This window comes from Triturus cristatus, chromosome 4_1, assembly GCF_964204655.1.
Source record: "Triturus cristatus chromosome 4_1, aTriCri1.1, whole genome shotgun sequence".
NCBI classification, from domain to species: domain Eukaryota; kingdom Metazoa; phylum Chordata; class Amphibia; order Caudata; family Salamandridae; genus Triturus; species Triturus cristatus.
This window is the reverse complement of record NC_140585.1, coordinates 744,146,777-744,160,633: the sequence shown is the minus strand read 5'-3', so window position 1 is coordinate 744,160,633 and position 13,857 is coordinate 744,146,777. Positions and strand designations below refer to the sequence as shown.

The 13,857-nt window shown below is 46.8% G+C and overlaps 1 protein-coding gene across 1 annotated transcript in view; it reads left to right on the top strand.

The window, feature by feature from the left end:
• LOC146855455 (putative tetratricopeptide repeat protein 41) overlaps positions 1 to 13,054 on the top strand; it is a 380,695-nt gene extending 367,641 nt beyond the window's left edge. Inside the window, exons 14-16 of the mRNA XM_085651143.1 lie at positions 7,153 to 7,279; positions 7,385 to 8,008; positions 12,925 to 13,054. Coding sequence (XP_085507269.1) covers positions 7,153 to 7,279; positions 7,385 to 8,008; positions 12,925 to 13,054 — 881 coding nt within the window. The remainder of the gene's footprint in view (positions 1 to 7,152; positions 7,280 to 7,384; positions 8,009 to 12,924) is intronic.
• The last annotated feature ends 803 nt before the right edge of the window (positions 13,055 to 13,857 follow it).

Sequence of the window (13,857 nt, the reverse complement as noted above, 5' to 3'; positions counted from 1 at the left end):
GTGTGTCTATCTCTTATATTCTCTTACTGTTCACACTGCCAGGCAGTGCGTCACATAACATAACCGAACCTCAGTAGTCATGAGAGGAAAATACTTCCCACACAGGATCAAAACAAAAATAACCTTGAGTTGAAGTTCATTTAAATCAAAAACCTGAAAATAGGACATATATCCAGAAGTCAGTTGCCCAAATCCCACCATCAAGCCACATCACGACCCAAAGAGCAAGAAGTCCATCCACACTGGATTCATGACACCAAACACCACAAGTCAGACCTAGACCTAGTGACCTTAGCAGACACTGAAAACCGCCTCTAGAAAAAACCAATGTCATCCCTTCTGCCAATCTAAAGTCAGCAACTGCAAACCAACTCTTGCAAAGATAATCTCGGCTTCCAACTCGCAGAAGGAAAAGCAAGATGAGTCTATTCTAGTTGGCACTCTCTGTCAACAGATGATAACACCAAACAACCTCGGGTCTATGTTAGCACACAAGAAATTTACATCAGACAATGTACATGAAATAGTAGAAGGACTGGAGCTACTCAAAATCTCCCCTATAAAAAGGGGGATGATCCCTTTAAGGACGTAAACCCTCACCCACCATAGGTGGCATGCTTCATCATATGGGTTTCTCCTCCCAGTAGGAAACCTAGTCCTACTGAGGGCTACAACTCCCTCACTGTGAGGTAGGAGTTCAGGGATGTTTTGTTAAGATGGTCACAAACAAACTATCTAGGATGCTAAAATCCCACATGTGAATGATAGGTGTGGTGAGAGTGCAGCGTAATAAAGCGTTATAGTGAATGTATGCGGTGGTGGGATAAAACTACCTAGTGGATGCAAAAAGAAATCTTTATGGACTTGCTCTCACTGGTAGGATTAAAAAAGCAGTGCAAAGAGTAGTATTGATTTAAAACTACTCAATAAATATATAGGTCGACATGTTTCAGCCTTCTAATGATCAATATAATGTATCCAGGCTTTCTTCAGGACCAAGATGAATCTGAAATTGCTCGCTGCTAAGACAAAGTGATGCAAATAGTGAAAAGATAATACAACACCAGTAATCCTATATGTTGATGTCAGGTATTACTTGGGATATCTGTAAGGGTGAGAGAAAACAAGACAAGATGCAACAAGTCAAACACCAATCCTTCATTTACCATGTTGTGCATATAGTGCCATATGGTGAAGCTTTAACTCTCTGTCAACAGCCTGCCTGTGGACACATGAAAAACTAACATCATTGTACCAAGAGTGCCCAAGAAGGCTAGCAAATCCAGGCCTGGCCAGATCAGCCGTTAACGGATGTTAGAAATGCTTCAAAACCCTCTGAAAGCCCCTAAGAATATCTCAAATACAGTGAACCTATGCTCTCTAATTGAATTCATTGTGCCTGAGATGACTATGGCACCTGGTAATCTTGCACTTTATGTTACTCTGTTCACTTGCTCGGTATTTCCAAAGCACAAAAACCTTTGGGGGTATCCAGGTGCTGCTACACTGCATAAATCATCATGGGTTGACTCATATTAGAGAGAGAAGCAAATGAGGTTACAACTAGATCCTGTTTTACATTATAAATCTGATGTGGTTGGCTTCCTATCGCAGATCCAGTGGCACATCCATACAGCCTTTACTCCTGGCACATAGCAAAGTCAACCCCTGCCAATAACTTTACTAATATTGGTCTTCTAGTCAGCCTAAAGGGTTGTGCTATGCAGACTCCTTACCAATTGAGCAAATGCAACAAACCAAAGTAATTTGTGCGTAAAGAGAAGTTTTGAACAGGTTTTTTTTGTCTAACGAGCATCCGGCTGGTGTTATGTGACAAACTCTCAGAACTACTGTGACAGACCTGGCTTCAGTATTTTAGACCTTCTGCAGGCACACTACACATTTTTTGGAATGCTTATATACCTGATATTGTCATAATCTAATTGCAAGATCCATTATACCAGTGTCAGGCAATTCCTAGGCCACCCATTGTCAGAAATGCTTCCCATTACAAGGGGATTATAAATCGTTCTGTTACCATGTCCATGCCCAGGATAACACCATCGCTTCAAAATAATCTCTTGGATGGCAATATCTGAACCAGAGTCTCTGGTAAGTGAGGTGGAAACACGATCTACTGCCCCCCTGTATTCCAGAGTTACCTGGGCACCTGACTTCATACAGGTGCCCGGTTTCCATCCACCCAGCTGGAACCTCAGGATTACGCCTGTCCAACGTGGTGCTTCTTGGGATATGCAGTGCTCAGTGATGAATTACCATAGCAGAAAGCAAACTGTCCACTGAATCTCCCACCTCATGCCAGTGCAAGGCTCGCATTGGTCATGCATCTCTAGTGGAGGAAGCGGGTATCTCCCACCAGCTTGCCCAAGAATTGAGTCAACTGAAGTTTTTTCAAACGATAAAAGCACATCCGGCACAAAACGAATCTTAGCATAATAGTTTGCATTGCAAAATCTATATGTGGGGCATTCATAGAGTTTCCATTTAAGCCATAAAATGCCACCAGGCCAAATGAATACATCTGATGTAAAATCCAGGAAATTTCCAACCCAGACATTGCCTAGTGCACTCTGGTAAGGTGAGAAAGTGATTGCCAACTTTAGAAGTTTCCTAGAAAGACCAAAATCCCAGTGGCTTTGTCAAGCACTAACATGGAAATTGAAATGAAAAGAGGAAAGGGGCAGGCAGAAGTTGATATACTGTGTCTCCTCCAGGAAGGGCAGAGAGGTGGCGTCCGTAAAAGAAGTGGAATATTGGGTCCCAGGAAAGAAAACCAGGAATGGGGGGTCCCATGAGAAGAAATAGATGTCTAGAGTCAGTAGGCTAGTCCCACTGAAAGAGTAACCTTCTACAATTCGGCACAAACAGTTCAGTTCGCTGTGGAGGGGGCTGTGATGTGAGGAGCAGGGAGAGCATCGCAGATGGTTGTCAATGGAGCGTGAAAAGCAAGCCGGTCATCGCAGCTAGTTGTCGCTGTAGCATGAAGATCCTGCCAGGCATCTTAGAAGGTCGTTGCTGGTGCTTCGAATTGGAGGTAATCTCTGGGTTTCGGTGCAGTAGTGCAAAGTACAGATTTTGCATTGCTAGTCATCACTGGTGGTCCCTGTGGCGCGAAGAGCCACGTTCACCGGAGCTTTGCATTGGCAGGCTGCTCGGACGGCAACATATTGGTCCGTTTGCAGTCACAAAGAGCCCAACACTTCAGGATTTCTCCTTTTCTTGGGGAGAGAGCTCAACTGATGTCACGCTGTAGCAGAGGCCAGCAGGGCTCAGGCAGGTCCAGGCACCAGGTCAGCTGGGCAGATGCAGGGCGGCCTTTGGAACTTGGTATGTACCTGTAGCTCAGAACAGGGGACAGTCAGCTGACCCTTGGAGTCACTTCAGCGTGGAATAAGGGGTGAATGCCATCTTCCTTCTCAGCAAGCAGGGCAGCAGGCAGCAGGGCAGCAGAGCAGCATGGCAACAGAGCGGCAGTGCATCTGACAGCAGAACAGTACATCAGTCCTTCTTCTTAGTATCCACAGGTCCAGAGGTGTGCTGAAGAGCTGGGTGTGAGGGTCCAATATTAATACTTGGCGCAAGATTTAAAGTAGGAGAAGGTTCTGGATGTTACCACCCCCAGAAGTGTTTGAAATGTCCTGCCTTCTTGCCCTGGCCCCAGATTGTCTGGGGACCCAAAAGACTAATGACAAACCCTCTGTGAGTGTGCTCAGGCTGAGGCTTTGTGATGTGCAAGTGTGGTAGGTGACAGCACCAACCGCTGTGAAGCCCATCCTGCCAAAATCTATTCTCCTTTTGTCTGACTGTCAAAGAGCAATACACAAAGGCCAACTGCCAGCTATACCTTGTCATGTGTCCCAGGAAACAGGCTGATGGAACCAAATGGTTAGGACAAGAAAATGCCAACTTGGTAAAAGTCAATAATAGCACTCATCCCTCCTTGCGTCTCCCTCTGCGCTCTCAATGCGTCCCCTGGTGGCTTACTTCACTGTTTAACCAAATATCTCAATAAACTCAAATGTCAACCTTTATATCTTTCTTTATTTGTTCTTTTCATTGAAATGTAATTTATTAGTTCAATAGGATATTTTCTTTAACAACTTCCCAAAGCAAAATAGCAATATATGACAATCATTCCTCACACTCCACTATATAGTCCTTCATCAAGAGGTATATTTCTATGGAATCAAAAATAAATAATGCTGACATGTTACCATCATAACAACATCACATCAATGTCTATCAATGGTCCACCACCTTTAATGTATGTGTCTTACCCTTAGTTCTGAGACGGCTGAATTTAATAATCCATTGTATAGCTCATTCTCCATTTCTTGTTAAAATCGCAACGTGTGAAAGTGGGTTGTGCTTCTATGAAAACTCTGAGCCAATCTCCTCGCTCTCCAGAGACCAGATTAATCGGAGAAAGTATGTCCCATGTTGAGGCTGCTTGAAGAAGTAAACGAAGTGTACGCCCCATATTGTGCATCATTCTCCATAAGTAGACAAATGTGTTTAAAGCGGTCGATCCTAATCACCCGTGCTTATGTGTCCTGACAAAACTACAAATACAGTCAGTCATCTCACTTGTGTACACACGACTAATCATTTTCCTTGCAACATACAATTTGTATTCAGTGTGCGTGCCCCCTGCTCATTATGTTATATCACACGTGTAGTTGCCTGGTGTATATTATACTTCAGTATGGTGCTCAATAACCGTGGGTAACATACATGCTGTGCCCGTAATAAGTCCACATGAGTGCATCGAATCATGCAAATTCCCCTCATTACTCACGAGCTCAAAATCCTAGTAACCACAGATCTCCCAAGGGGTAACAATGTATAACCGTAGCGCTTATTGATCCCACAGTGATGATGGTGTTTGGATTGCTGTCAGTGTAAAAGTGCCATTTTTAGAATTGTGACTTAAAATCCATTTTTACCATTAGCAAGGGTTTTAAATTAAAATCCTTTAAACACTAAACTCGACATTCGCACCTGCTTCCAATTAAAAGTTAGCACTTATTAAATGTAACAAGGTAACCCAATGTTATCCTATGAGAAGGTAGGCCTTGCAGTTGTGAAAAATGAATTTAAGAGTTTTTCACTACCTCGACATGTAAAACTTAAAAGTACATTTCCAACTTTTTGAAAACACCCCACCCTGACTTATCAGCTGTTTAGGGTCTACCCTAGGGTTGACTTATATGTTTTACAAAGGAATATTTAGGCCTGGCAAAATGGTTATTTAGCCAGGTTGAGATGCCAGTTTAAAACTGCACACACAGGCTGCAATGGCAGGCCTGAAACAAAGTGGGTGACAAAATCAGTGTTGTAGGCCCACTAGTAGTATTTAATTTACAGGCCCTCGGTACATGTATTAAGACTTTACTAGGGACTTACAGGTAAATTAAATGTACAATTTAGGTGCAAGCCAATTTTACCATGTGTAAAGGAGAGAGCGCAGACACTTCATCACAGGTTAGCAGTGGTAAAGTGCACCACAGAGTCCAAAGGTAAAAAAACACAAGATCAGCAAAAGTGCAAAAGGTTTGGGGGACGACCACTCTAAAGCTGACAGGTCTAACAGTAATAATGAAGTACAAACAAACAAAAACACTGGCACTGAAGGGAACTACCTCGTGTGTGGATGCGCTCTTTGTGAAAGGGGAAAATGCAGTCACTCAAAGCGAAGTTAGCCAGTGGCTGAAGTAGGCTGACCTATTGCCCCATGGTGTATGATGTAGTGTGAGGAAGCTAAATGTGAATGACCCAAGTACAGACCATGGTATGAAAGGAGATGCGTGAACAAACCTTTTGTGTAAGTATATTATACATATAATTTTAGTAAAATCAAAAGGACTTTGTTAACGCCAGACCGAAAAAGGAGAACTGAAATCTGATTTTACATGGCCACCTGTCCTGTAAAGGCTATCCATGACAGCATATCCTCTCAAACGAATGTCCAGGAAAGGCTCAAAAGCTGGTCTATACAAGCACACATGTGGAGACTGCACATTAGGAGAAAACCTAACGTCCCTCCCATGCGCCATCTAGAGGTTGGACCTAATAGGCCAGTGTTCAATCATTCAGAAATTATATTGCCCCAGGGAACAGTTTCCTTTAGCGAAACCGCTGTAAAGTTCTAGAACAGACCTTCCATTAAAGGAGAACCTGAAGCAACTACCAATTGGTTGCCCTGAGTAATGTTGCCACTACTTTAGGTATCTTAAAGAGTTGATGTACTGACACAACTTGATGGGTGGGTGGGTGGGTTCCGTTAGTTAATAATAATAGGGAGGGGCATGGGAGTTTGTGGGTTGGTGTTGTAATCTATTACTTGATTAGTGCATCCTCCCTATTGATGTCCTCTGTCTTGCTGCTCAGCCAATGGTAATGTCATCGGAATGTTTGGAGTGTTTGAGTTGGAGAGAGAGTCAGTTGGAATGGATGGGCTGAGCAGCAAGGAGGCTGCTCCTGGTGGGGCCTAATATGGATCTAACTTGTTTCCCGTAACCAACCAACAAAGAAGTAATCTTATGAATAAATCTACCATCCTGTTCTACATCACTCAGCCTACGTATCATTCCTCCTTGTAACAGTTGGTTAATCCATTTGTATATAAATGTACTAATGTCCTCAGACTGTTATTATGCTATAACTGCGATGTATGCATGGTCCTATAGCGCCATTGTCTTATCTTGCTAAACCAATAAAATGTTTAAAAAAATAAAAAATGTACTGACACAACTTCAGTCAGCACAACTTATCGAGTACCTATCGAGTACGCACAAATGTCAAAGTGACATAATAGATGCTTTACAAAACCCGCAAATTGCAATTGCTAATTTTCTTTTACAACATTGCACTCGGTACATTAATGCTGACATGGTTAAACTTGAACAGGCCTGTAGTGTGGTTATAAGACACTTTATAAGAGGGCTGGTTATTGTCGCTCTGGAGATGAGGTCTAGCAAACTGACCAAAAGAAAATTGGACAATATTATTTTAACGCTTTGGCACTGTGTTTACTGAGAATGAGCTGAAGAACACTAACATTACGACATTTATAAAATGCGTTCCTAATGGGCTCTTCTGTTCTCAAGTGCCCTGTTTTATTTCTGACAGGAAAGCTCTTACAAGACCCATTGAGGCCCCAAGTTAAAGACGAAGCTCGAGAATGTCTGCAGAAGTCGTTGGATTTAAGGATTTGCCATCTGGGTCCGGATCACCCATTGACTGTGGACGTCCAGAGGTAAGTCGAAAGGTTCCGTGGCTTTATTATAAGCTCTTCATTGACATCAGCCTACTGCCTAAGGTGACATCTGTGTGACATCTGTGTAACCTCTCCTTTACTTAGTCTGCTGAGGGAGATGAAGACGGAGGGGACTGGCAGTGGGCAGCGAGTTGGATCTGCGAGGCACGCTGAACGGCGACGACCTGAGACATCCAAGTACAGAAGCAGACCTCAGAGTACTCAGAGCTCAGGGTCTCCAGTTATCTCTTGTACTCAGAAACATCAAGGACCGGAGAGCAAGCCATGCATTGAACTGTTGACTCCACCCGATGAGGCATGGAATAACTTACAAGGACAAAGCTCCAGAATGTCAGAAAAAGAACCTTTTCCCAGGTTGACACAGCTTGCTCTTAGTGGTGCTGAAACCCTAACTGCCAAAGAGAGAATGCTCTCTGAAATACCCTCCAAAGAAACTCTGTCAAGGTCTACTGTGTCACCTGTGAGTCAAGTCTGCTGGTCAGCGCTGACCTCCACTTCTAGGAGATGCGTTGCTAGGCCCAGCAGCTCTTTTGATAGTTTCCTTTCAGGCCCTCGTAGTACTGTTGAATCCCTGTGCCCCACCAGCAGATCAGAGCTAGGCTCAAGTAGACATGTTGTCTTACACAAATCTGCTTGGTATCATGTACCAGGGAGGTATCCAACCCCTCTGTGTCCCCTGCCACCCAAAAGACATCAAAGACGCAAAGTGTAGTGCAGTAAGCACCAAAATGTGCATGCTATTCCCCCAAATTCCTAATATGTTATTTATCGCACCCATCAAATGTACCCTAGGGTATCATTAATTAATGGGTTTGATAAATAGCACTTTCATTTCAAGAAACTCAGAATCTGGGCCTTTGAGGGGCAGTGATTATAAAGTGGGTTCTGCATGTGACACATTCTTGTTTAGGAAGCACTGTTCAGTTCCAGTACCCTGGGTGACATGGAACACAAGCAGTGAGCCAAAGCTAGGTGGCCCAAGCCAAAACACTAAGGGCGGATCAGTGACTTCAAATGTCCAGCCTATGAGAGTTTATGTGCTGCAAAAGTACATTATAATGTGTGGTAACGTGATTGCATTACAGGCAGTCCATGGGTACATGCATGTGTTCATCTACTCCCACACACTTATGTATTTTTCGAATTGATGTATACAAGAGCATTCCTAATTGTGAGAGCCAAAAACATGCAGTCCAAAATGATCAACACCAATAAAGTAGTATGTTTTTGGGCAGTTTTCATAGGTTTGCTAATATACTTCCTACAATTCACTCAGAACCCAAACCATATGTTGCGTAGAAAGGATCGATAGATGCCCCCGCCTATGAGTTTTGTCAAGAGGAAACATAATTATTTATATAAATAATGTACAGTGGAACAACTGTATTTTTTGCTAACCCTACATAAGCATAAATATGCATAGTGTACACTGCGTAATACAAGTGTTATCAAATGTGCACAGATCAACAATGTACTTTACCGACGGTACTACTGGGCCACGCAGCTGAGCGCGATCAACCATGGGTTTTATGGCCCTGCCCTCAGCCCTGGGTATGCCATGGATAGGTGGCTGCTGCGTGGCGGCAACTACTACAGGGCGTTGTATTCGCGGTCCTTAGACTCGTCCCTTACGGGGCCCACAGGTGTGGCGGTGCGTGTATGGAAGATGGCGACTGATTCGTTGGGCTGGAGGGATAGGCTCACCCTCGCTACCCCATTGTTTGAATCGGAAAGATTGGGAAGACTCTGGCATACGAAGGGCTTTGATAAGTGGGACCTGATAGGTATATCCAAGGTGGGAGATGTGCTGCATAAGGGGAGGGTGAAGTCCTTCGAGGAGTTGCAGACTGAGTATGAGCTAGGGCCCTCAGAGTATTTCAGGTATGTCCAGCTGTGTCACGCCCTCCGATCAGTCCTCGTGGAGGGTGAGAAGGTGCCGGAGTCCTCTCCCCTTGAGGACCGAGTCCTTGATGGTCATATGCCCGAGAGCACGATCTCGCTTATATATAAGAAGTTGATTAACGTCCGGGCAGACATGCTTTTGGGGCTGAGAGAACAGTGGACTAGGGATGGCCTTGAGTTGGATAATGAGGACTGGCAGTCAGCGGTTTCTTCTCCTAAGGAGGTTGCGATCCCGTCGCGTCTGAGGCTGGTGCAGCTTAAAATACTGCACCGGGTGTATGTGACGGGGCCAAGGCTGGTCCACATGGGATTCTCGGAGGACGGCCTGTGCAGAAGGGGATGTGGTATGGTGGGTACTTTCCTGCACATCATTTGGGAATGTAGTGCCATTGTGGAGTTCTGGAGGAGAGTCCATGCAGTTATGGGGGAGGTGACGGGCACTGCGGTACAGCCGGAGGCGCGGTGTTGCCTCCTGAACGTCTGGGGGCCCACTGACCTCGATGAGGCGCAGACCCAATGGGTGACTCTGGGTAACATGGTAGCTAAAAGGGATATCGCGCGATTGTGGGGCTCCTCGGGACCCCCTACACTGACCGCGTGGAAGGAGAACATGGACTGGAGCATGTTTAGGGAGAAGACGGTCTACTGCTCCAGAGGTCGCCCCCGGAAGTGGCATGCCATCTGGGGGCGGTGGAACCAATACAGGGGGGGAATATGTCTTGCCCCGGATCTGGAACCTCCCAAGGAACAGCTTTCCCCCTGACCTACTTTCCAGCACAGTTTGGTTTTAGGAACCGTCTTGGGCCTCTGCTGTCCCCCTTCTTCCTCCGTACACAGTCTTGTAACTAGTAGATGAGTGGGGTCCGGCCTCCCCTGGGGGCTTTCGCCATGGGCTTTCAATGTCCTTGCCTTGCTGGGGTTTGTTGTGAGTTTTTCTGTGTTTACTTAAAATTGGACCTTTGCATTACTCTTTGAACTGTATTGGGGACACATCACTGTATCTAACTCTCAATGCTGCCGAACCTTCGGGCTGTCGGCTGAATAGCTGTGTCCTGAATTTTGAAATAAAGGTTTTCAAAAAAAAAAAAAAAAAAACAATGTACTTTAATACCTTGCACCTGTATATGTGATGTACACATACCCAATGCTTATATTACCCATGACTCACACTAATATGTACCTTGGCTCACCAACGAGCTCAGGCTGCAAAAACAACACCGCTTCTGGCTTGAACGCTAGTGGAGGTTTGAATACGTCTGCAAAGATAAAGATAACTATCAACAGTCTATAAATCTCAGTATTTTACCACTAAAATTAAAACTCAATAAAATACAGCAAAGGATCTGTCCTTAACAGTTATAAAACTCTACTAAATTTCCTGAGAATAATAATACTGTGAATAATCAAGCATTCTACAATTCACTTGCTACCTTTTTCCAAGGTAAAGTCAGATCCGTTTACAATACCTTGACTGCCAATAAAGCACCCACATTCCCCTGGCAGTTAGTGTAATGATTAGCGCTCCTGTTGCAACAGGACCGCCACATTTCATCCGCAGGCCAGGCGTGGCCTGCGGGGTTTAATAAAAGGAAGCACCTGCTCGGGGGCTGGACTTTCGGCTACTCACTAATGTGTGGTGTGGGTCATTTGCTCCAGCGCCGGTGCCCGCATACCCTGAATGCACCTAAGGTCCCCGCAGGGTGCCTCAGTACACTGGCGATGAGGAGGGCCATGACCCTCGCTCGCGATCTCTGCTGCCAGCCTGCCCGCTGCTCTCCGGTCGCGGTTGCAGAGCCACGGACCCCGACGCCTCGCGCACATGTGTGCACATTGTTACCGGGTGAGTGCACCCTGCTGCGCCACTGATTCCGGCCTAAACGTGTCAACTTGGGTGCTACCACACACCCACCTGCCTCATTCTCCTGCCGCGCAAGCACCGCGGTTAGGCCACGCCCCCACCTGGGACCACTCCTGCCTGCAAGGCCCACCAGTGTGCTGCCAGCACACGCTCAGCACCGTAGGCTGTACCTCCACGTGCCCATGAGCCACCTCACCTGCAGGGCCCACCAGTGAAGTTGCCTGCCCTCACTCAGCCCAACTGTTTGGCCCTCGGCGCTGCTCCTCTGCACTGCGGTCTCTGCTGCCCGCCCCTACCAGTGTAGAACATGTGGGCTGATCTTCGCCATATCGGCATCTCTCGCCCAGACCACCATGGGGGACAACGATAACCCTGCAGCACCCGCCCATCCCCCCTTCCAACACGCGGCCTCTGGGGTGTTAACGCCATTCAGCGAACTGGAGGATCCAGCAACAGCATCCCCCAGATGGAAAATATGGCTTGAGCGCCTAAACAATTACTTCATCGCGACCCGTGAGACCGACGAAGCGATGAAGAGGTCGTTGCTGCTGCACTACGCTGGGGATGAAATCTTTAAACTCTTTAAACACCTGTCTAACACAGGAGCAGCCACGGACTACAATGCTGCAGTTACCACGCTAGACGCCCACTTTGACCCCCAACTGAGCCCTGATTTTGAATGGTTCAAGCTGTGTCAAGCCCGCCAGAGAAAAGGGGAGTCCATGGACACATTCTACGCCCGGTTACACGAACTCGCCAGCACGTGCACCGAAGATGACCAACCAAAGGAGATCAGGGTGCAGCTCATCCAAGGATGCAGAGACAAGAAGCTGAGAGGCCTCATCTTACGCTAACCGAAGATCGCGCTCGAAGATATGTCAATACTGGCGAGGTCGCATGACCTGTCTGCGGCCAGGGCAAACAAGATGGACCAGGTGCTCATCAAGCTCCAAGGACAGTCCGACGCCATCAAGACGGAGATGGCAGATGCCCTCAGAACCAAACCGAAGGGAGATTTCTTCAGGAAACCAAAGTCGGAAACATCCAAACCGAGATGTGGATACTGCGGCCACGAGCCACACGCAGCAAAAGACTGTCCCGCACAGGGGAAGACCTGTACCAATTGCGGTATACCCAACCACTTTGCTACCGTGTGCCGAAGGCGAAACAGAGGACGTAACTACCGAAACCAGAGACCCCAAACACGGGCGGTACGACACCTGTCTGTGACAGAAACAGCACCATCCGAAGACGCCCAAAGAAAAGGCAGAAGGTACCAGGGGCCAGTCGAAGACTCTTCAGAAGAAGATGATGAAGAAGTATACCTAATCTCATTCGCATGTGAGCTAAAGCGACGCCGCAGGCCCCAGCCAACGTGCATGATCCATGTCGCAGGAACCGAAATAAAAGCAGTCATTGATACCGGAGCGACTGTGAATGTAATGGGCCTCCAACAATATCGATGTCTACGACCATGTCCACCAGTTACGCCGTCCAAGACCAGGATATATGCATACGGGGCGGACACACCTCTTCCGTTGAAAGGGAAGATTTCAGTCCCCATCAAAGCAGATGAACTGGAAATCACGGCAACGATCCATGTAATCGACAGGGAAGCAGACCCCTTACTGAGCAACCACACAGCAGAGGATCTGGGCCTCGTCTGGTTTGCCAGGAGAATCCAAACCCACCAAGTAGAGGAGCTACTCAGCCAGTTCACGGAGCTATTCCAAGGACTCGGATGCATCAAGTGTGATCCCATCACATTACACATTGACAAGACGGTTGCCCCAGTCGCACTACGACAGAAGAGTACCATTCCATCTACAGCCGCTGGTGGAGAAGGAGCTGGAAACCCTGGAAGAGCAAGGCATCATCGAATGGTGTCAGGACCAATGCCGTGGGTGTTACCAATGGTCATCGCGGAAAAACCGAAGCAGCCAGGAGCCATACGCCTCTGTATCGATATGAGGCTACCGAACAAAGCCATCTGAAGGGAACGTCACATCACACCAACGATGGACGACATCATTGCAGACGTCAACGGGTCCAAGTGGTTTTCAAAGATCGATTTAAATGCAGGATACCACCAACTTCCTTTGTCAGAAGAAAGCCGCTACATCACCACTTTCAGCACCCACCTGGGGCTACGAAGATACAAAAGGCTCAATTTCGGGATATCCTCATCTGCAGAAGTATTCCAAAACACGATACGGGAGATGCTGTCAGGATTACCAGGAGTGCTAAACGTCAGCGACGATATCTTGATCCATTCAGCAACCATCGCTGATCACCACAGACATCTCTGCAATACCTTAAAACGTCTCAGTGAGCACGGAGCAACGCTACACATAGACAAGTGTCAATTCTTCCAACCATCCCTCGAGTTCTTCGGGTATGTGTTCAATCAGGAAGGCATCCAAGTAGACCCGAGGAAGTCACACGCCATCAAGAACGCCCCTGCCCCGACAACGCCAACTGAAGTGCGAAGCTTTCTGGGAATGGCCACATATTGCGGGAGATTTATCCTAGGACTAGCTACCCAGGCAGAGCCGCTCAGAGCCCTTACCAGGACGGACACCAAGTGGCAATGGGGCCAGAAAGAGGAGGAGGCGTTTCAAGGCATAAAAGATGCACTCCTGGAAGAAGCCACACTGGCATATTTCGATCCAGCGAAAAGAACGGAAGTGCTCGTCGATGCTAGCCCAGTAGGACTAGGAGCGGTGCTGGCCCAAGAACACGAACCCGGCCAATGGGCAGCCCTGGAATTCGCTAGCAAGTCACTCACGCCCACAGA